Genomic DNA, 21270 nt, shown 5'->3' on the forward strand with positions numbered 1-21270 from the left:
AAAATTCTTTGAATATACTTTATATCTGTAAATACTTATTACTCTATAAAATTCTTTGAATATATATTTTTAATACTATGAATACAAGCTAATTTCGCAAAAGTAAAATTCATAATTTTTCTTTTTCATATAAAAATCTAATTATATTTATTAATATTTATTAATATACATAAAAGTGTAATAATTTATAATAAAAAGCAGAGAAAACAAATAATTTTAAATTTAATATCTTATATTTCATATTTATAGTAAATTTGAATTTATGATAAACACAATAAAGGTAGTATTATTATTTGACTTCACTTCCTGCATTCCTTTGAGTGTAAAATTGTATTACACCGGTTCGCCAGCGTTTCCGGCCTCGTCCGAAAAAGCGCATACTCCACCACCGAACTTCCAACGTCAGAGTCACAATAACGCCTTCAAATCCGTTTCCCTCACGCGCCAGCACATGACGTGCTCCACTAGCATTACTACAACCAATATTACACTCTCGTCGTTGCTACTAACTTTACCCCCAAAATTCAGTCTCTCTTTTCTCTCTTTGTGAGTTCATTTTCTTCTATGCATTTCCGTTTCCGCGTTTCAGGGATCGTATACTTTACGCTACTCACTGCATTGTCTTTTTTTTTTTTTTCCTTCTTATAGGTTTTTCATTTCACTTCAGATCATTTTCGATCATTTTCGAAGCTTATCAACTTGCTGTGTTTTTTCGACGTCGATTTTGGTGCTCACAACATGTCGTCAACTTCTCTTTCCATTCTCACTGTTTTTCTTCACTTGCTGCTTTACTCATGCTCAGGTATTCATTCATTGCTTCTTCATTCATTCACACGCTATCATCGATTATTATTATTTCATTGGCTTTAGCTTCTGTAATGTTTTAACTTCACATGAAATGAAACCTAATTCTTATTCAATCTTGTTTATATTGATGTACTATTCGCTTTAAGAAATTCCCTTTGATTTTCGCTGAGTATTAGCCTATGATGTTACGTATAGTTGTATACCAACATTACGCTGGTATGACTGAATCTGTATTCGAAATTTCGAACCCTTGATCAAAGTTTTGGGTTCGAAATTTGTAGATAGAAAAACTCTGGTTGTGATTTGAGGCCCTAATTAAGGTGGCTAATTAGTTTCCTGACGAAGATTAGTCATTGACAGAATCAGTAGATACTTTGCACTAATGGCATGGTTATGATAAAGTATGCTATTATGTATCACATATTGGCTTCTTTTCCTGCAGTGAATTTGGTTTCTATGAGTCTGTCGTTTTCTGGGTCATCTTCTGCTCCTCCTGTGTCATCTCCATCTTTTCAAGGTATGTTATTATATTTATCAAGAAATTTCGTTACTCTTCATGTTTGCTATGAGCCTGTGAATTAATGCTCTCCTGTTTTAGCTCCTACTGTTGCTCCAGGATCGAAAAAATATCCTGGCCATCTCAGTCAACACAATCGTAGGAAGTCTTATGCTTCGGCTCCTTCCCCTTCCCAAAGCCAAGGTAATTTCCAGCAGTTAGTCACCTTTCTTCTGCATCTACTTTTACCTGGGTGGGACTATTATATTATAGTATCTCAATGTCTTTTTAGTCCTTCCATCAATATCGTAGCCACAATCCTTTCCCCCCTCTTTTTATATGTTTATTTCTTTCTCTGTTTGGCAATGCAAGTTGATCAAGTGAATTAGGAGTAGATTATTTGTAATCTAATACTTTGAATTTTCTGTTTCGACTATAGTAATTCTTTTAGTGTATGCTCTCATGTTAACCATTGTAAGATGTTATAAATATGCACTGCCAAATACACTGAAACTTTGAATCTATTTAGTTTAACGCTTTGGTCTAAAAATATTATGCGCGGCAATCAATTTATTTTCTAGATTTTATGCTACTTTACCAAGATAAAAGTTTTATGTGTGGAAAGGAAACTTTTTCAAACTATATTTACCTCTGGATGTTCATTGAAGTTGCCTTTGGTTTTTCAAAATTATTGCGTGCTTATTTACATCATGATAGCATCTAATAGGTTTATCTAATACAGTGGAATGGAGAAGACTTTTCATTTTAGTGGAAATTTCAAAGTTTAAATTGCAATGCGATTAATCAATTTTCTGATTGAAATACGTTGTTATGTGAAGCGGCATTTTTTCAGTCCTTTTATTCCTTAGTACCATACACTACACCAAGGCTTGCATTTCATTTTGTTTTTCATGGATCATAGTACCATGCACTCATTGTAAAAAAAACAAATTTCTGCAGCATGTGACCTAAGCTGTGAGGATCCACTCACAGAAACTCCCTTTGGTTCACCTTGTGGTTGTGTACTTCCCATGAGTGTCTTACTTTTACTGGATGCAGCTCCTTTGGTTGTTTATCCGGTAATTAATGAGTTAGAGATTGAACTTGCATCTGGAACATATTTGAAGCAAAGCCAGGTGAAGATAATGGGTGTTATTGCTGACACTCGAAATGAAGGAAAAAGCTTAGTTGAAGTTAACCTGGTACCGCTTGGTGAGAAATTTGACAATATAACTGTGGCTCTGATATCCCGGAGACTTTGGCACAAGAAAGTTCCTCTAAGTAGGAGTCTTTTTGGTGATTACACAGTCTTGGACACTACTTATCCAGGTAGGTAACTGTTTTGCTGATCTAAATAACATTTTCATTTTTCCTGTCATATGTTACTGCTTGGGACTGAAGCAATTAGTATCAGGGATGCCATTATCTCTGCCGAATGGAACATCAACTGGGAGTGCTCCCCTTCCCGGCAGAAGTGCTGCAGGTCTCCCATTCAGCGTCGACTTTAACGGCAGCAGCAAGGATGATATGAACCTTAGTACCATAATCATCATTGCTGTATGTTCCATATTAATCTTATTGGGCATGGTTGGAGGAGCATTTTACATCATTTTTAAATGGAGGAAAGTCAGGAGACCATCAAGTGCGGCTGGCCTGCCATTCACACGGTCTCTAAACAAGAAATCTGGTACGTTTCAAATTTTATGTGTGTGTTTGTTTTGTAAAATATTTTTCAGATGCTTACATAGAAATTTTGAGGTTTTTTAGAAGCAGTTTAAGATATTATTCCTTAGGTTATGCATGGTTCTTTTTGCACTTTCTTTCTATTAGTTCATTATACTCATCATTAGAATTATGACACTTTCCCAAAGATTACGTCTGTTATATTCTATTTCTTGAGAAGTAGCTGCAAAAGTCTTTGTTTATTTACACAAATTAAATGTCAATTGTCAATTTCTTATCCCAGTGTCTTTGAATTTTTTTATCCCAGTGTCGTTTGAATTTTTTGAGAAGTAGCTGCAAAAGTCTTTGTTGGTCTTTGAATTTTTTTATCCCAGTGTCGTTTGATCATTAAATGTCAATTGTATCACAGTTCAATTAGGTTTCTGAGATTTACATGTATGCTTTCTAGTGCTTTGCTTTTATACAACAATTATAAAGTAAATTTTTCAACCAATTGTTATTAGTGTTACTTGGGGACATCGCTTACTGTTTAAGGGTTAGTTGAATAACCTTCTTACAAAGGGAAAATATTCTTGAAGGGAATCCTCTGGGATCATAGGCATGCTACATCCTTATTAGCGCACTTGCAACCAATATGACAGTGATATTTATTTACAAGATTTATAAGATCAGTGGGCTTTTCTATGCTTTTATGTGTGTTATATTGATATCCTATGATTCAAAAATTAAAATAGTGAAGTTAACATTTTTCTCATTTAAGTTTAAAAAAAACCATCTTTATCTATTTTGTGGATTTTCGTTGCTGAGTGGGATGTATAAATTGTTGCGGATATGGTACATGGCTTCATGCATTAATGGAAAAATTTTTATGTTATCTTGGAATCTTTACTGTCTACTTTGTTCTATAAATCATATCAGAATTGAGGTTTAATATAAACGGGTAGCTGGTTGTTTTGCAGCCATGGAGTCTACATTGTCTAGCAGAATGACAAGCTCAAGTTCAATGCCCCATATGTCCACCATAGCTACTTCTGTTCTTTCTGTGAAAAAGTTTTCCTTTTCTGAACTTATGAAAGCAACAGATACGTTCAGTTCACAAAGAATATTGGGGGAAGGAGGATTTGGGCGTGTTTATCATGGGAGATTGGATGATGGAACTGATGTTGCAGTTAAGTTACTAACAAAGGATTTTCATGAAAATGGAAACGATGAATTTACTGTGGAAGTTGAGTTGCTATGCCGTTTGCATCATCGTAATCTTGTGAAACTAATCGGCATATGCACAGAAGGGCACAAACGATGCTTGGTGTATGAGCTTGTTCGCAATGGGAGTGTCGAGTCTCATTTGCATGGTAAATGATGACATGTTTTCTCTGTCTTCGTATGCATCCTTTGTTCGATTTACATTGCATTACCATCAATTAAATGTAACTCTTGTTATTTATCCTTGCAGGTGCTGATCGGATAAATAACCCTCTAGATTGGGAAGCACGGAAAAAAATTGCCCTTGGAGCTGCAAGAGGATTGGCCTATCTTCACGAGGATTCTAATCCGCATGTAATCCACCGAGACTTTAAAACTGGCAACCTATTGTTAGAAGATGACTTCACCCCCAAGGTTTCTGATTTTGGATTAGCAAGAGAAGCAACTGAAGGAAGTCAATCTATTCCTACAAGAGTCATGGGGACTTTTGGGTAAGTACATTACTTTGTCTGCAGCAATTGATTGAGTATTTCTTAATCTGAAAGACCGGTTCATACTGGATGTGTAGCTTTTCCATTTCGTAAGCATTTTTAGTGACCATGATTAAGATTTTCGATATCTTTCAACTTTTAACATGGTAATGTTTAACTATACTTCATTGAGTTAACTTGCATGTTTTACGTCAGTTAGCTAATGATTCTATAGATTGTCTTTTCTTCTCTACTTAATAGTTTACCAAAATTATCAACTGCATTAATTGTAACTTCTGTATCTTATCTTATATATTGTGCGTGATTACCATTAGTGTGTGATGTTGGTATAAATTCCTGGCCTTCAAAATGATACCATTTTCATCTTTTCCATTTCACAGGTATGTCGCCCCAGAATATGCAATGACAGGACATGTGCTTGTTAAAAGCGACGTTTACAGTTATGGTGTTGTCCTGCTCGAACTTCTAACAGGAAGAAAGCCAGTGGACATGTCTCAACCTGTTGGAGAGGAGAATCTCGTGGTATGGGCACGTCCACTGTTGAAAAGTAGAGAGGGTTTAGAACAGCTGGTGGATCCGAAATTGGCTGGAACTTATGACTTTGATGAAATGGCAAAGGTTGCTGCCATTGCTTCAACGTGTGTAAGCCGGGAGGTCAGTCAGAGACCCTTTATGGGTGAAGTTGTGCAGGCTCTTAAGTTGATATACAACGACAACGATGAGATGGACGTGGATCACTTCAGTCCAAGGGAATCTTCTGGTCGAGGGTCTGATTTTCAAGGTGATCTTTCTGATAGCAGTTGGTGGTATGATGAGCCTGAAGATATATCCGGCCGATTAACTTTTAGGCAAGCAATATCATCGTCCTTCATCACAATGGAATACAGTTCCGGTCCACTTGATGAACTGGAAAACAGAATGTTTTCAGGTTCAAGTTTGATGGGAAATGGTCTGTCTTTGTTACCGATTCGACTCGGGAATAGATCGGGTCCCTTGAAAACAGCTAGAAGAAACAAGCTACCCTTTCATAGGCTTACTGGAAGTCAAAGTGATCATTTGGCATTTCCTTCCAAGCCTGTTGGGAATGGAGGTTAACCGGCCTTGAGGTTTCTTCTAGTGTTTTTGGTATATAAAATAATCATATAGTTTTCTTGTTAAAATTAGAGATAGAGGATGGTGGATTCTAGTTTTAATTGATCTAGTTACATTATACAGGGAGAAAATGTACTTTGAACCGTATATGCGTTATAAAATATAGACTATAGTTTTAGACATTTGATTGGTGTTTGAACGGCTTTCATCATATTTAGTTTCTGTCCCTTATATATTGTTTTTATACTGTATCTAATGTTATGTTTGATTTCTGTGTTGATTATTTTTCCACAGATGATACTATCTCTCAAAATGGTAACAATCAAACACATTCATTTTGTTTGTTTGTTGAGAAAACGCATATTCATTTTTGGATATGAGTCATATTACCAACTCTTTCATTACTATACTGCATTCATAGTGTTATAGTAGTTTCTTTTTTGCTTAGTTAAATAAATGCCTCTAAGGAGCAATGTGATTTGTTTAAATTGATGCCTTCTACGGGCCCGTTTGTTTTGTTTTTTTTTTTTTAAATAATTTTTATAGTGTTATATAATTTTGTAAAAAAATATTTTATAAATAAACTTTTTATAAAAGGTTTAAATGGAAATTTTGTTTGAATAGTTATACTTATTCTTAAAATGTGATTTTAGGTATTTCATCTATTTATGAAAAAAAAATTTGAATATCAAAATTTTAAAAAATCACTTAATTTTGAAGCTATTTCAAATAGATTTTCATAAAAATCATTTTTGAAATACAATTTTGAAATACAATTTTGAAAAAATTACGATTTTGACTAAGTTTTGGTCTTCAATAATGTGTATTTATGTTATAAGATGTCAAAATTAGTGTTTCATTTTAGAAAAAACAAATATAAAAAAACTTGTAACATTTTGAAAAACAATTTTAGAAAATCTATTTTCAAAAATATAAAGAAAAAATCCATTTTTTAAAGCTGAAACAAATGGGCTCGATATCTAATGGACTTGAATGATTTTCCACTTTTTTAATATTTCAAAGTTATGGAATAGAAGTGGTGACATATGACATCCATTATATCCCAAAATAATTTTTACTGTCTAACTTTTTTTCTATTTTATATATAAATATAAATATAATCAAGTATTTATATTTCTTTTCACTGAAATCAACTCAACTCCACACTATTCAATTCCATTTATTTCCACTTAGTTTTATTCTCTAATACAAATTTATCACAGTTCAATATCATCTTCAGCTGGTGAATTATTTTATCTCTTTTTTACCGTCTCTTACGGTTGAAAATTTAATTTATCTCTTTTTTACCGTCTCTTACGGTTGAGAATCTAATGCTTTTTTGAGAATCTAATACTTTTTTCTATTTGAGGTAGTTAGGGTCGGTCCCGATTTTTTAGAGGTTCAGGGCAAATAAATAAATGGACCCATAATAAAAAACGCATGTTTAACTCACCTCCAAAATGAAGAAGAATTTCGTAAGGATTAAAAATATGAAGTCTTGGTTGTTTCGAACAATAAAAAGAATTTAAATGCAGATAAGTAGTTATATGCAAATCATTAAGAATTCAAAATCGAAATATAATTAACTGAATTAAGAATGAGAATATTTTAATTACCTTAATTGCCCTATTTTCTAAGCAACATCCACCATCTCAAAGAAATGAAATTGACGTTTTCTCGTTTTAATTGTGGAAAACCAAATCACATGGGTAGAAAATGTAAGAATAGGGGTAAACCATGTCCTGACCCTAATAGGCAGGTTTACCTGATTGGTAAAAAGTTTATTTCTATGACAAAATAATAATAAATCAAAGCACAAGTATAATAAATTTAATTTCATCATAAAAATCTATAATAAATTCGATAATTATATGACAAAATTTTAAATATTTAATTATAATATATAAATAATTTCTAAAATTTATACTAATTAAATTTTAATAAATTATATACAAGTTATATTATTATTAAAATTAGAAATGCTAATTAGATAAATTGAGAGAGTTATGGCACTAAGGCATAATTAATTAAATTTGTCTTTGGTTTTAATTGCCATGTTTATTTAAAATCTAAAAAATTGAACTTCCAAAGTTCGGAAGGATCGAACACCCAACTCCTTGTCTGCAAAGCATTGCCAAATCCGCTAGGCCACAAGTAAAGTGTTGCATATTAATTCGCTAACCGATATATGATATAATATTTCAGTTTAATTATTTTTTATCTGCACCTCCCAAATTTTGAGGCCTCCATTTTGTTGAGGCCTGCTTGCCCTGGCCCAGGGCCGGCCCTGGAGGCAGCTGAACTCCGACATCTCTTGTATGAAAATTTAGTTATGTGAATTAATTTGTTTGTGTGATATAAAATCTACTAGTGGTTGGATTCACATTCGACTCTTCCTAGAGATCATATGTTTTTTTGTCTTTTATTTCTTTAGGTGGTAGAGATAAGTTTATGGGTGATTTTGTTAGTCGAGTCTTTTAGAGAGTCGCCATTTTTAATAGTCTTTTGAAATTTGTGAAAAACATGTAGAAAAAAAGTATTTTTTTGATTTGAAAATAATTGCTAGGTAAATTTGAGGTAAATTCTTTTATATTTTCTATTTGATTTCAGAAATCCTTCTATTGTCTTAATTATTAATTAATAATAGATCGAGTGTTCGTTATTCTTAAATTAAATTCTTACTTGTCATTTTTTTCCTCTCTTGATAGATTCTAATAGGTTAATAGTGTTGATGGGAACTCCTTTAACATGCTTTGTTTGATTTGTTATTTTGTTGATTATTGGTTTTTTTATTGTGTTTCTATTTGTATCCTAGATATTCTATTAGAGACATATTGTACTTGATGAAAGTAAAATAGTACTATCATAACAATAGTTAATAGCTAATTAGCTATAGTGAAAGAGAAAGGAGAAATAAAATAAAGGTAAAAGACACAGCGATGACTGTTGACAACAAAAAAGAAGTAATTAAAATAATCAGAAACATCTTACACATTTCAGATATCAATTATCATCATATTTTAAATCAAAGGAAACAACCAATTTGATCCCAAAAAAATGAAACAGCCAATAGTTAGTTGTGCACCTAAACATTAATTGGCACTCCAGAATTCATCCTAAAAGAGAAGTCATGGTCTTTTACATAAATTAATCAGTTGGTAGTGCTGTCCAAATCCAAATCCCACCTTCGTTCCAAATGAAAAGGAAATCTACTTTAATATATAAAAATTAATTACCACCCAATTTCCTTAATTACCCTAATCACAATCAATTTAAGATGGTTTTACATACCCTGAGAGTAATTACACAACTAATAATCATTACATTCCAACAACTAATTTAATGCAAATCTTTTTTATTGGAACACGTTTTTTTATTGCATCGGTGCATTTTCATCTTTTTTATGGGAACACGCTTTTTTATTGCATTGGTGCATTTTCATTGGGTCATGCAGACATAGAGCCAAGTGAAGTCTGCATAATTTCAAATTTGCATACCCTTTTCCATTCCTCCCATTCAATTTCGTTTGCCTCTTGAATCCTATAATAACTACATAATGCATCTCTCATTCACAAGTTCAATCTCTCCTTCAACCCTAAACCCATTTGCTTTATTTCATACACAACATTATTTTTATTGCTTTTACTGTTTAGTGTATTGGGAATTGTTGAACCATTGTATGAGTCCCTCAATCTATCTCTTTGCATCACCTTTTCTTCTTTCATTCTCTGTTATTTATTTCCACCTTCTTCATTCTTTGCATTCTCAATTTTTTATTCTCTTCCTTTGCTCCTCATTCACTGCTCTGCCATCATTCAGTTGCTCTGCTTAACTTCAGATCTTACTATTCTGCATATCTACGAATTTAATTTTCAATCTTAATTTCTGATTCTCTAATATAATTTTTGTTTGTTTCAGGATTTTAAATTCAGATATGTGAAGTCAAATTTTTGTTTTGCTTTATAATAGATTTGTGATTTGCACCATCATCTGCATTCAGTTTCCTTACCTTTAATCAAAGAAAGAAAAAATGGTTTTGGATTGAAATAAGCACTTTTTATAAGTGTTTTTGGAGATAAAAAGTAATTTTTACGTTGCTGCACACAAAATTTACATCACTGCATTCTCTTTACTTCCTCATGGTTACTCCTTTTATTTATTTTTCTTTAATTTTTAATTAAATGGTGAAATGTCATTTCTTACTTGATTTGAAAAATTCAATATAAAAATAATTAGGATTATTTTTATTAATTATTATTGTTTATTAAGAGTCGTTAGTTTTAATTATTAAGATTTAGTTTTTATAATAAATAAAGTGAAAGGTTTTAATTTTTTCACTTTTTTCTAAACTCTTAACTTTTCATTTTTCTACATTACTCTTACTTTATTAATTATTAAGATTTAGTTTTTATAATAAATAAAGTGAAAGGTTTTAATTTTCCCACTTTTTTTCTAAACTCTTAACTTTTCATTTTTCTACATTACTCTTACTTTATTTTTTTTTTTAAAAGAAAAAAATATATGAGAAATAGAAAGTGGAAAAGTTTAATTACAGAGCATTCCATTGAGAGAGATATATTTTGTTTATTTTTTATTTTTATTAAATATTTTGTTATATTATATAAGTATAGAATGAGTATTATCTTCTAAATATTGCTTTAAAAATTTAGGGAGTTATTATATATATTAATTTTTAATATATAAGACCATCAAATTATCAAATTATCTACTATCTATATAAGAAAATCAATAGCCGATTTAAGGTCATTTTTCATACCCTAATTATCTCATTAATCTCTAAACAATTTTTAGAGTCTATATCAATAATGACATTAATCCACGTAATCTTTTTACAGCTATATAATTAACATTCTTATTTTTTTCCAAAAATTGCAATTGCCTTGGTATTGAACGAGAATATGAAAAATGAATGAGAATATGAAAAAAAGACAATAATTGAATGAGAATATGAAAATATTAATTGAATTATAATAAGAAAAATATTTATTCAATGATAATAAGAAATCAGAAGGCAATAATTTTTTATAAATGAATATTTTACAAAAACATGGACAATAACAATAGGTGAATACACAAAATTCACAAGATCATTTTGGTCCTATAAAAATGGATTTAATAAATTAAGTATGATTTTTTATAAATTTATTTTAAAAAAATATCATAAATTAAAAGAAAATAATTATATTTAATATTATGACTTAATACAAGAAAAAAATACTTAACTCCTTCTAATAAGAATTTCTGATGATTAATTTTGATTTCAAACTAATAGATAAAAAATATTTATTTAATATTTGATCTAAATTATCTTAAAATAATTGGAATATTCTTACATTACCACTCATAAATTTATATTAGTAAAAAATCATGTTAAAAGATGCAAAGTAATAGGTTTGAACTGCTATATTATATAATTATTAAATTATATTAATCAATATATCCAAAATATAATATGGTATAATCCATATTTTTTTTTTAATTTTCTTATATATGTAATTCATATAAATAATTATTAATAAAACGTTAAATTAATTAATTCAATTTTATTTTGATTTTCAAATTTGTTTTTGATTTAGAGTGTCAATTTTATAGGCAACAATAATTTGCTTCTATAAAAATTGTTTCAATCAATTAAGTATGATTTCTTTTATAAATTTTTTCAACAAAAATATCATATACCTGATAAAAAATGATATATATATATATATATATATATATATATATATATATATATATTATTACATGATACAAATAAAAATAAAATTGACATGAAAAAATGTTAGCATTTATTTATGATAAGATGTTAACATTTATTCTAAAAGTTGATACATATATTTGTTTTTATTAAAAAACATGAGAAAATTATGATTGATGAATAAACAATTTTTTTTATGAAAGACACAAATTTATTTCTTTTTTATATTTAAAACAAAAGGCCAAGATATCAACTATTATATATTAATTTACTATTTATAAAAATATTATATATAAGTAGTGTACATCCTCATATTTAATTCTTTAAAAAAAAACTTTTAATATATTTAATTAAAAAAAAATGGGTACATGAATTTCACGAGAGAGTTTAAAATTGGAATTGCAATTTTCTCACGTAAAATTTCAAAAGGAAGGATAAGATTTCACGGGACAGTTTGACTACGATTCTCTCATATAAAAATTTCACCAAAAATAAAGTGTCTTCATGGTTCGGAGGACCATCTTAAATTCCAATAAATTAAATATATGATTCACTGAAGTTCAATGGAGAGTTAAAAAAAGATTAGGATTTGATTTAATTCATAAATTAAATATGATTTTTCAATTTATTTATTTCAATCTAAATTAAAAATTAACTAGACACAAATAATTATAAAATGCATTAAATTTACTTTCTTTGTTTTTCATGAAAAACACAATTTTAATGCTAATAAGAATTCATCTTTAATTTTTCTTAACCATCATTAATTACAGTTCCAAATGATAACGAATAAACTATGTAGTATAAATTAGACAAGCATATTGTATAAGCTTCCAATTAAATTATTACCATTTTTATTATGTGACTGTATACGTGCCAAATATTTATGTTTCAAATAATTCAAGTATACTTCGTTTCTTTTTCCAATTTAATTATTTTGATTCTCAATGTTAATTGTAGCTAACAAGTCTTAAATATATTATTACTTTAAATATTAATCATATATAATCATATTTGACCTAAAGTCTTTTCCCAAACCCTATTATACTTCCAACAGTTTTTCTCGGTTAAAGAAATTAACATATTGGAAACAGAAAATTAACCTTTTGAATTCCCACTCTATTCATTCATCAAATTTTTGTTTCGATTTATAGTAGATTTATGATTCACACCAACCTCTGCGTTTGGTTTACTTGCCTTTTATTTATTAATGTATTTTTTTCAGTGACAAAGAGTAGAAAATTTGACTGCATCAAGGACATTAACAAAAAAAAAATGGAGATGGTTCGATGGGAGAACAGTCTCATTTTTCATTAAATTTTCATAATAATCAACATTAAGAGCTTAATAATAATATTTTTAAAATTAATATATAATAATAATAATATCTCTAAAAGTTATTTATGGCTAAAAAAATTCACACGATTAACTTTTTTTTGTTTTCCAATCCTAATTTATTTAATAAAATATTAAATAGTTTTATTTTATTTTATCACAATAAAGGACCCAATAGATCTAGATTTTAGTTGTAGTAGGTTTTAGTTGTCGGTGGTAATAATTAATAGTCTTTTTTAATTAGAAGTTTGAAGAAAATGTAATTGGGAATATGTAGTTTTAGGTGATAATAATTAGTCTTCTTTTTTAACATTTGCAATTATTAATATTTTTTAAGAAATAATTGATCTACTATATTATAATAACTACTATCATAATAAGAAAATCGATGTCTACCAAAATTAATTTCATGTCCAAGTTTAAACAAATATTTTAATCCGATTTTCATGCCTTCAATTGTCTTTTTTCATCATCAACTCATATTAGCATGTCTTATGTCTTTAATACTATTTGACAATATCTAAAAACAATCATTATTTCTTTTGCATGCTACAAGTTTTCCAATTAATTGCAATATCTAAAAGTAATCATTACGGTTAATTAATCATAAAAAAGTGAAATTCATATACCTCTCTACCTTCCATACAATATCAACAAATATATAGTACCTTGACATAATTCAAATTCAAATAGAGGAATCAATATAAAATAATTGTAAATAAACATACAAAAAAGATTTTGTATAGAATTAAAAATTAAAAATTAAATGCATATAACACCTTTCAATACGCATTATTGTATCTTTCCCATTGAAAATAGTTGACATTACTTCTAATTTATATTCATTTCTTTAATATCTATAAAAAAATATATTTGACATTAATTCTAATTTATATTCATTTCATTAAATATATCAAATATAAAGAAAGAGTTGTTATATAAATCTTTTTCTGTCAAGATTATAAATAAAATTATAAGTTATTTTTTATTTAATAAATGTTCTATTTTTGTTATTGGATATGCAATTTGAATTAAATATTTTTGCTGTTTTTATTCCATTACATTAGTATTTTTGATTCGGTATGAGTAGCTAACACAAATATGAGAAATTAACGACATATATGTGATAAGTAACATTAATATTAATAATATACATCTTTTGTACAAATTTTTTTTTGGTAAATCAAATTAAATATATATTTAAAGTTAAATAATGAGATTTAAATGTGTTGCATTGAATTATAATATGTCATTTCATTATTTTTTGTTTCTTGACTTATATAGATGTTATAATTTTTTTTGCAATTTTTTATTTTGATAATTTAAATTTGCAATTTGAATCATGCTCATAAAAAGGCAGGTAGACATATTAGGGGTGGGAGCCCATAAAAATTGTTGATAATGTGCGTCTGCGAAAAAAAAGGCGGGTAGACATACTAGGGGTGGGAGCCCATAAAAATTGTTGATAATGATAGTACATAATAACTACATTATCTCAATTTTTATTTATTTTTTTACTTTTTATCAAGAACTATATTTTTTCAGAGTTAAAATTGTAATCAACAATAATAATTAATTATCTCTAATATTATTTTAATTTTTATCCAACATAAATATCATCATTGAAAACAACTACAAATTGATAAATTAAATTAATATTGATATGATAATCATCATTATTGTAGAAATTATTTCGCTTAATTAATATATATTTTAATATAATTCATTAACCATAACCATATTATATTTATTTAATATTTATACTGACTTTACGTGACCCGTGCGGGCGCACGGGTCCTTTACTAGTTACAAATAAACTTTTTATGTTTCTTTAAGGAAGGAATTGGTTGGATTTCACAAATATCAACCGTGGAATAAAAGGTGTCGACAGTCAATACCTCTAATCCAAGTGAAGTTATGAAATATTTTAATCGAGTTAACACAGAATTTAGGTTTTAATCATTTTCTAGAATCGTATATTGTTATGTTGTGTTACCTTTAGCGATTTGATGTTTAAGCTCAGACCTGTGATAAATCTAGTCAACTGAACATTATTTTTAGTGATTATACATATACAAACTTATAATATTAGATTGTTAATTAAATTAATAAAATTATGTTCAAACATCTCGTTGTGAATCAAATTTGATTAATTATATATAATATTGTTTGTTAGTAAGCTTGTCATCTTAATATCATTTTATTTTCTGTACATTAAGTCAATCACATATTTTCTTCTCAAATACATCTTTAAAACTTTTATTTCCTCGCATTTTAAATTTTATTTTTGAAAACCCTTTTTGAAATTTTTTTATTGTGGAAAAGTCTATTCAACCCCTTAGACCATTCTACACTAATATTCGACAAAACATTGTGATCCTCAAGTTGTAAGAATTAGGTGTTAGATTCCCTAGCACTGGGGCACCCAATTCTTTATTATTTTATCGATGTATCTTTTGGGACGAACATCCATGTGATTGGGCTTTCCTGTTGTTTGGGCTTTTGGCCAACTCGGAATAATTTCCCCCTAAGGCTTCACTACTGCATAACTATGGGAAGATTTTGAGATTGGCGGGGTTCCTTTATCCTCCGTATTGGCCTTCTCAACAGGCTTTTGGTTCACATAAAAGGAAGGGTTCGGTGAATGGGAGCATATTATCTTAGGAATATGCGCATTAAATGCTAGTTTTTCCACTTAAACATTTCACAATATTACATTTACACTTGACTCAGGGTTCCTAGGTAGGGCATGGCATTTTCGTTTAGGGTGCTCAATTGTACTCGAGTTTCATTGTGATTTTGAGATAAATCCATCCGTTGATTTTATTTTCCATGTTTCCCATTGTTGAGTCGTAGATATGCCTACCTTGTTCCACTATATAGAGGTGATTTCTCCTTTTTAGGTTATATTTCCACTTCTTTGTCCAAACAGTCTCTATCTCTTTCACCAATTTTTATTTTCCTTCCCTTAGCTCTGATGACACCGTGTCTTGTTCATTTGTTTTTCCTTCCAAACTTCACAATCCACTTTGTTTTCTCGCATTTGAAGATGGTTCCTTCATCGTTATATTAAATTCATCTATCTAGTTTTTCAAGATACCTCTTCTATCCCTCTTTGTTAATTGTTGTTGCTACCATTATTTCCTCTTAGATATGTCCGACTAGACCTGAAAATTTCCTCGATATACCTAGTGGTGACGAGATAATTGCGACACCTCATTTCTTACGAGAGTATTAGACCTAGAGGTGTTGAATGTTGTTCATCTGGAAGTTATTCACCCTCCACAAATCTCATAATGCTTAGTAATAATTTTGACTCCAGGGGATTCCGTTGATAACGACAATGAGCTCAAGGGTAGGGGTGGAAAACGAGAATGACTGCATCGTAAAAGCCCGTAAAAATGGGGCGGGGCGATCATAGTTGAGGGTATTGGGTTGAAATCTTGGCCCGCCCCTCAAAAAATGAGGGTTTGGTAGAGCGCGCATGCATGCTTTGCACCCCAAAGGCTAAAAGTTGCAAAAATTCTTATTAATGCTCACGTCTGCAAAAGTTCATAAAAAAATGGGACTGGACTGACATATTAGAAGATGCAAGCCTAAAACGTTGCATTGTTCCGCAAAAAATACGGAGGAAAAAGGTATGTCTCGTGGTCCAGACCCTGTTTTGCCACCCTTACTCGTGGATCCTCAAAGCACTTAGAATATAAGGTGCCTAATAGAGGAATGCAGAGGAGTGGATTTGGCTAATCTCGACAATATGGAAGTTAATTGTGGCTCCTCTTTCATAAACTGACTGTGGTAGAATCAGAGTTTGTCGAGGAATACCGGGATGACATCAGGGTTCGTTTCTATATAAAACCCTTTAGGTCCTCAAATGGCCAGGAACCTAATGACAGAGAAATTAGGCGACACCTTGACTCTCGAGAGCGTTCTAGAACTCATAGTGGACATTGAATTTTATAGACAACGTGAAGAGATGGTTTGAAAGGAACAACAAGACCTTGAGTTTCCTACGAACGCCAATCATTATTATTTGGTAGACGTGGAATTGGTGGGGACGACTTCCGTGTTCATCAATGCCCACTCATCAGAGTTTGTCCATCGGAATGTGAGATCTTCTTTTGATTGATCAGTTTCCCACATTAAACTTGACAAGAGCTTATGCAGCTCTTTTAACAAATTTCCGACTCTTCAAAAAATTGAGTACTCTCTGTGTTCTCCAAAATAACTAAAAATGTCAATGTCTCCTTCAGCACATTCATTTGATTACATTTGACTATCATCAAATTCAAGAATTCAAATTGCAAATTGTTTGATATTGTTGTGAATTCAATGCCAAGAACAAAGTATAAAATAAGGGATGAATAAAGGACAAGGAAGAAGAGGAGAACACAAATATTGGTTATAACTGCTATTCTTTTACTTTCTCTTAAAACAAGATTACAAGTTTACAAGAATAACAAATAACCTCTCTCACCCAAAATTAGGATTTGCAGCTTAGCAATGATGAGAGACTAGTATGCTATTTATAATAAAACCTAACATACTAACTAATGGGCTTTTTCAGCAAGGCCCATTACACAAGCCAACTTAATAAACAAGCTAACTTAACAAATTAGGGTTTAAACACTAAAACCTAATTTAACATGCTAACAACCCTAGCATCTTCGACATCTGCATGCTAGACCCATCTTCGACTACAGCATGCACACTTCGACACCAGTATGTGAACAATCCTTCGACTTCATGCTTAACTCTGTCGAACTGTCGAACCAAGAAGCTACCCTTCGACAATACTAGAGTTCGATCCAATATCTCACAAATCTCCACCTTGGACCTAACTCTACAACATCAAGGAACAGACTAGCTTTCTTCATGCAGCTTTATCAACTGCATACAGTGGAAAAACTTGCAACTCGGCAATGTCTTGGTGATCATATCAGCAGCATTGTCTTCAGTCGAAACCTTCAGCACTTGGACTTCTCCACGCTTGATTACTCCTCTGACGAAATGCAGCCTCACATTAATGTGCTTAGTTCGCTCATGATAGGCTGAATTCTTCGACAGGTGTATTGCACTTTGACTATCACATTTAACAGTGATACCTCGACCTTGAAGTTTCAGCTCATTCGCAAAACCTTCAAGCCACAATGCTTCTTTCACAGCTTCAGTTAGGGCAATATACTCCGCTTCAGTGGTTGATAGAGCAACAACCTTCTGAAGTGTTGCTTTCCAACTAATTGCAGTGCCAAACATAGTGAAAACATATCCAGAAATAGATTTTCTGGAATCCATACAACCTGCATAATCAGAGTCGACATATCCTTCTATTACTGCTTTACTATCTTCACCCAAGGCTCCACCATAAATTAGGACTCTATTCAGAGACCCATTTATGTACCTTAAAATCCACTTCAATGCTTGCCAGTGAGCCTTTCCAGGATTCGCCATGTACCTGCTTACAAGACTTACTGCGTATGCTATGTCGGGTCTAGTACAGACCATATCATACATCAAAGAACCGACTATATTAGCATATGGGATGCTATTCATATAGGCTCTTTCGACATCAGTACTGGGACACTGATCAATACTCAACTTGAATTGAGGGTTTGTTGGAGTCACAACTGGCTTCGAATTCGACATACCATACTTTTCAAGAATCTTTCGTAGATATGCCTCTTGAGATAAGCATATCTTCGACTTCTTTCTATCTCTCCGAATGTCAATTCCAAGAATCCTGGAAGCAGCTCCCAGATCCTTCATATCGAACTCCTTATTGAGTTCAGCCTTCACCCTCATCACATCTTCAACACTGTTGCTAGCTATGAGAATATCATCCACATAAAGCAACAAAATAACAAATGAATTACCAGGTCGAAATCTGAAGTAAACGCAATGGTCGAACTGACTTCTAATGAAACTTATGCGTGCCATGAACTTGTCGAATCTCCTATTCCACTGTCGAGGAGATTGTTTCAGCCCATACAAAGATCTCTTTAACTTGCACACATAATCTTCCTTCCCCTTTTCGACATACCCTTCAGGTTGCCTCATCAGGATCGTTTCATCTAGATCACCATACAAGAACGCAGTCTTCACATCCATCTGTTCCAGTTCAAAATCGAACTGTGCCACCATGGCAAGCAACATTCGAATGGACCTATGCTTCACAACAGGAGAAAACACATCATTGAAGTCGACACCTTCTTTCTGAGTGAAACCCCTTGCAACTAACCTTGCCTTGTATCTTTTCGACGTCACTCCTTCAATTCCTTCCTTAACTTTGAAAATCCATTTACAGCTGACTAACCTTGCCCCAACAGGTTTCTTGATCAGTTCCCAAGTATGATTATCATGAAGAGATTTCATTTCATCATCCATGGCCTTCAGCCATTCAGTCTTATTTCGACTCCTCATAACTTCCTTATAGTCTCTAGGTTCTTCGTCTAGAACCTCACTTGTAGAGATTAAGGCATAAGCTATAAGATTTGCATATCCAAGTCTCTGAGGTGGCTTGATGACTCTTCTCGACCTATCTCTCGACAATAGGTAGTCATCGTCAGTTTCCTCAACTTCAGCATCTTCTGCTTCTTCTTCGACTTCATCTGGGATATGCAATTCAGCATCAACATGCTCCACCTCAACAGGAATCTCTACCTGTTCCAGCTCTTCGTCAGATGTTTCTGTACTTCGACCAACATCATCAGTTTTCTTAAAAGCCATTTCAGCTTCATTGAAAACTACATCTCGACTGGTGATACACCTCCTGTGACCTGGCTCTAGGCACCATAGCCTATAAGCTTTGACTCCTTCAGGGTATCCCATGAACATGCATTTCAGAGCTCTAGGTTCGACCTTGTCTTGCCTAATGTGAGCATAGGCTATGCAGCCAAATACTCTCAGTTTGTCGAGATCTGGTGGATGTCCCGACCAAACTTCTTCAGGTGTCTTCATATCTAACTCTGTCGAAGGACATCTGTTTATCAGATATGTTGCTGTCGAAACAGCCTCAGCCCAGAACACCTTCTTTAAACCGGCACTAGTTAACATGCATCTGACTCTCTCCAAAATAGTTCGATTAAACCTTTCAGCCAAACCATTTTGCTGTGGAGTACCTGCAGTAGTTCTATGCCTTGCAATACCAGAGGCAGCACAAAAACTGTCGAATGCCTCATTGCAAAATTCAAGGCCATTGTCGGTTCTCAACCTCTCGACCTTTCTGCCAGTCTGATTTTCAACCAGAGTCTTCCAACTTTTGAAATTCTCAAAAGTTTCATCCTTAGTCTTCTGGATGAATACCCATAATTTTCTGGAATAATCATCTACTATGGATAGAAAATACCTTGCTCCTGAATGTGATGGACACCTTGCAGGCCCCCAAAGATCAGCATGGATGTAATCAATGGATCCATGTGTTCTTTGTTTGCCTTTGTTGAACTTCACTCTGCAAGATTTTCCAAGTACACAGGGTTCACAAAACTTCAGCTTTTCGACTTTGTCTCCACCAAGCAGATTTTGTTTCCCTAATTCGACCAGACCCCTTTCACTGACATGGCCCAATCTCATGTGCCAGATTTCTGTTTTCGACAAAGGTTTCGTGGATGCAACATTTGTCGAACCACTTACAACTTCAGCCTCAAGGGTATACAAGCCTTGTTTCTTCACGCCTCTCAAGACTTCCTTCAAACCCTTCATGACTCTTAGGATACTTTTCTCTCCTTGGAAAACATATCCTTTCTTGTCGAATTCACCAAGAGAAAGCAGATTTCTCTTCAAATCAGGAACATACCTGACTTCAGTCAACAACCTTATTGACTCATCATGGAGCTTGAATCTCACAGATCCAACACCTGCAATCTTGCAAGCCTTGTTGTTTCCCAGCAATAGTGATCCACCATCTTGATCACATAATTCCTCGAACAAGTCTTTGTTTGGAGTCATGTGCCAAGTGCAACCTGAATCCATAATCCACTCCTTCTTAGAGTCACTGCTTGAAACCACAAGAACATCAGATGATTCGAAATCATCTTGAACAATGGCAGCGTTGCCATTATCCTTACCTCCATGATATTTCAGGCGTTCAGGGCACACCTTTCTTGTGTGACCCTCCTTCTTACAATGGTAGCATCGAATGCCAGATGCTTCGCCACTGTAAGACTTCGACTGGCTTTTGCCTTTCTTCTTGTCGAACTTACCATCCTTTCGTAAGAGTTTTCCTTTAATGGCCAAACCTTCGCCAACAGTCGAAAGTTTATGCTCCTTTCGTTCATTCAAGTCCTTAGAGTACAAGGCTGATTGAACTTCTTCAAACGTCAGGGACTCCCTTCCATACAAGAGAGTTTCTTTGAAGTGAGCATGTGATCGAGGCAAAGAACACAATAGTAACAGCGTTTGATCTTCATCATCGATCTTCACATCAATATTTTCAAGATCAAGAATCAGCT

The 21270-nt window shown here is 32.1% G+C and overlaps 1 protein-coding gene across 1 annotated transcript; it reads left to right on the forward strand.

Moving 5' to 3' along the window:
• The first annotated feature begins 335 nt into the window (after positions 1–335).
• Positions 336–5954, forward strand: LOC131619372 (receptor-like serine/threonine-protein kinase ALE2). Its single transcript, XM_058890477.1, has 9 exons — positions 336–546; positions 649–802; positions 1250–1324; positions 1406–1507; positions 2264–2632; positions 2718–2990; positions 3946–4338; positions 4440–4680; positions 5061–5954. Exons 2-9 carry the CDS (start codon positions 739–741, stop codon positions 5773–5775), a joined length of 2232 nt encoding a protein of 743 aa, XP_058746460.1. The 5' UTR covers positions 336–546; positions 649–738; the 3' UTR covers positions 5776–5954.
• Positions 5955–21270: the final 15316 nt, after the last annotated feature.

The sequence above is a fragment of the Vicia villosa genome, linkage group LG1, assembly GCF_029867415.1.
Source record: "Vicia villosa cultivar HV-30 ecotype Madison, WI linkage group LG1, Vvil1.0, whole genome shotgun sequence".
NCBI classification, from domain to species: Eukaryota; Viridiplantae; Streptophyta; class Magnoliopsida; order Fabales; family Fabaceae; genus Vicia; species Vicia villosa.